Consider the following 2,385-nt stretch of genomic DNA (forward strand, 5'->3'; position numbering starts at 1 on the left):
GAAGGGAATGTATTCCTTTTCGGCATGTAATCTATTTTGAGCTCTCCGGATGGTCTACCAGTAAGGATGTAACTGGGGTCAGTCCTGTTGAGCACGATCAATGCATCAAAGGCTATAAAGTAGTGCTAATTTGGGCTAAAACCAGGCTTAAATTAGGCAATAATTCAAGCTTCGGCAAGCTTGATTCAAGCTTCCAGAGTAACTCGGTTTAGACTTGAGTACCTTTTTTCTACAAGGAGACTGCCTCACGATCATCTACCTACCAAAAGGAACAAGCACAACCATCAAGGCGAGGTCTCAAAATCGATTGATATGGTGTGGGTTTGTGATGACCAGCATTTGCTGTGATAAGAACTTAGATGCTGGGTCATTCTTCACATACAAAAACACAATTCTAGCCTACAACAAAATGTGGAAATGGTTCTTTTCTCATACTAAACATCAATTACAAAATCACCGACAAACTCGAGTATCGTACAGCTACCATTCATGGCCATGACACTAGTCAGCCTCATCTTGCACCATATTAGCAGGCAGAAACAGTGTCACTTCCACAATGAAGGAGAAACAATAACGATATTAATCCATCCCCCATTTCCGCACAACTCTTTCTTTGGCAGACATTTCGGTCTGGTATGTGTTGCTCACCATTTGATTCATGGGTCCAGATCCAGAAACAGGTGCAAAGGCTTTTCCAGTAAACCATGATGAAATAAATGTCAACCAATTCCTTGCACCTCGCAATACAAACAGCAACGAATTGAAGATGACAGCAAACATCACATTGCCCTTTGCTAGCAGGAGATACTGTGAACAAGAATGAATAGCATCAGCATAAAAATCAGAAGTTGTGGAATTAGAATTAGATAGCATACCGTCTCTTACCAAGGAAACAATGCCAATGATAGCAAGGATTGCTTGCTGTGCTTCCTCCCAGAAGTGCTCTTCACCGAACCACCCAAACCAACCACCACCTCCAAACCAGCCTCCTCGACCTGATGCACCTCCACCACCCTTTTCCTGCCTCTTCTCGATTTCTCTATTCCATTTTTCAAACTCAGTTTTCTTCTCGCCGAGGGCACCTTCTAGTGCTTTTCTAGCTTGCTCCTGCAGCCAGGAGAAATGCTCAACAATAAGAAAACTTTGTAAATGCCAGGTGAAAGTTTTATGCTGCAAGGAAAATTGAATACCTCACCACCCAATTTTATTTTTATTTTTACTTTTTTTTTTTTACAGCATATTAACACCAACGGAAATACAATAGGTCAAGTGATGAAGAAGATTCCTCTACACTGCCATTTAAAACATAATAAAGTTGCTAGATATCTCTATCAACAAGATGCTTAAACCTTCAACAACCATGGCATGCAGGCAACTCCATGCCTATTTTAACCATGGAGTGAAAACATATATTGTCCAGATGTTCATTCAGATGGTCAGGCGTGTTACCCCTTCAACTTTATCCTGGATGACTGGAAGAGCATTACAATCACCTTCAACAAAATGTCCAACCCAAAATTTCAGATCCTTTTTTCCACCACAAACTGGAACATATATATCTGGATGGTCCCTGTCTTCTTCTTCTTCTTCTTTTTCCTTTTTTTTTTATTTTTATTTTTATAAACTGGAAAACTTTGCAGATTGTAAATAATAAACCTGGTCGCACTAAATCAGAATCTCACTTATTCCTTTTTCCTGACACACATTCTCAAATTTGCCAAAAACAAGCGTGGAGTTTCAAATGTTGTTGAAAATTAGCAGAAACTCAATAGGTAACCTCTGGCAGCATGTTGTAAGCAATTACTGCTGGATTTTAAAAAAGGTTAATATCAGTTAACCATATTATCTAAGAGAAACAACTATTATATTACAGAGTCCAACTTCTATTGTGGTTGAGGTTCTGTGGATGGGCCTGCAGGCAAAATTTCTGTTGCATGCCTCCTTTCACTTCAGTAAGAACATGTCCCACCAGAAGTTTCATGCGCAGCTTCAAACAATCAGTTAGAATAATCTTAGCAGTTAAGATATCAATAGGGAAAATGTTTGATCCTTTGTTGGGAGGCTCATTATTATCATGACAACATAATCTACTGCAAAGATAACTGTGGAAGTAGACTTCAACTTTTGATGGTAAAATATCTAACAACATGAAAGGTCAGATTGCCTAGGGGAACAGGATAGCATAACAGAGATCTTATCAAGATTCTTTTTAGCGAGATGGCTTGCTTGCTCTTCAGATGCAGATATCAGCACCTTTGGGTCCCGAATTGAACAAGGATTAGGATCTATTCTGTGTAACCTTAACGACAGTGCTGCAGAAATCTACAAGTCAGATTTATCTGAAAGCTTTTGATTTTGTAACCAGATAAGATCCTAACATGTATG

The 2,385-nt window shown here is 39.2% G+C and overlaps 1 protein-coding gene across 1 annotated transcript in view; it reads right to left on the reverse strand.

Annotated features, from left to right (window-relative positions):
• Positions 1-284: 284 nt before the first annotated feature.
• LOC105033042 (uncharacterized) overlaps positions 285-2,385 on the reverse strand; it is a 3,894-nt gene continuing 1,793 nt past the window's right edge. Inside the window, exons 2-3 of the mRNA XM_010907688.4 lie at positions 886-1,107; positions 285-807 (exon numbers count right to left, since the gene is read on the reverse strand). Of these exons, the coding sequence (XP_010905990.2) occupies positions 580-807; positions 886-1,107 (450 nt within the window). The 3' untranslated portion in view covers positions 285-579. The remainder of the gene's footprint in view (positions 808-885; positions 1,108-2,385) is intronic.

Source organism: Elaeis guineensis, chromosome 7 (genome assembly GCF_000442705.2).
Source record: "Elaeis guineensis isolate ETL-2024a chromosome 7, EG11, whole genome shotgun sequence".
NCBI lineage: Eukaryota > Viridiplantae > Streptophyta > Magnoliopsida > Arecales > Arecaceae > Elaeis > Elaeis guineensis.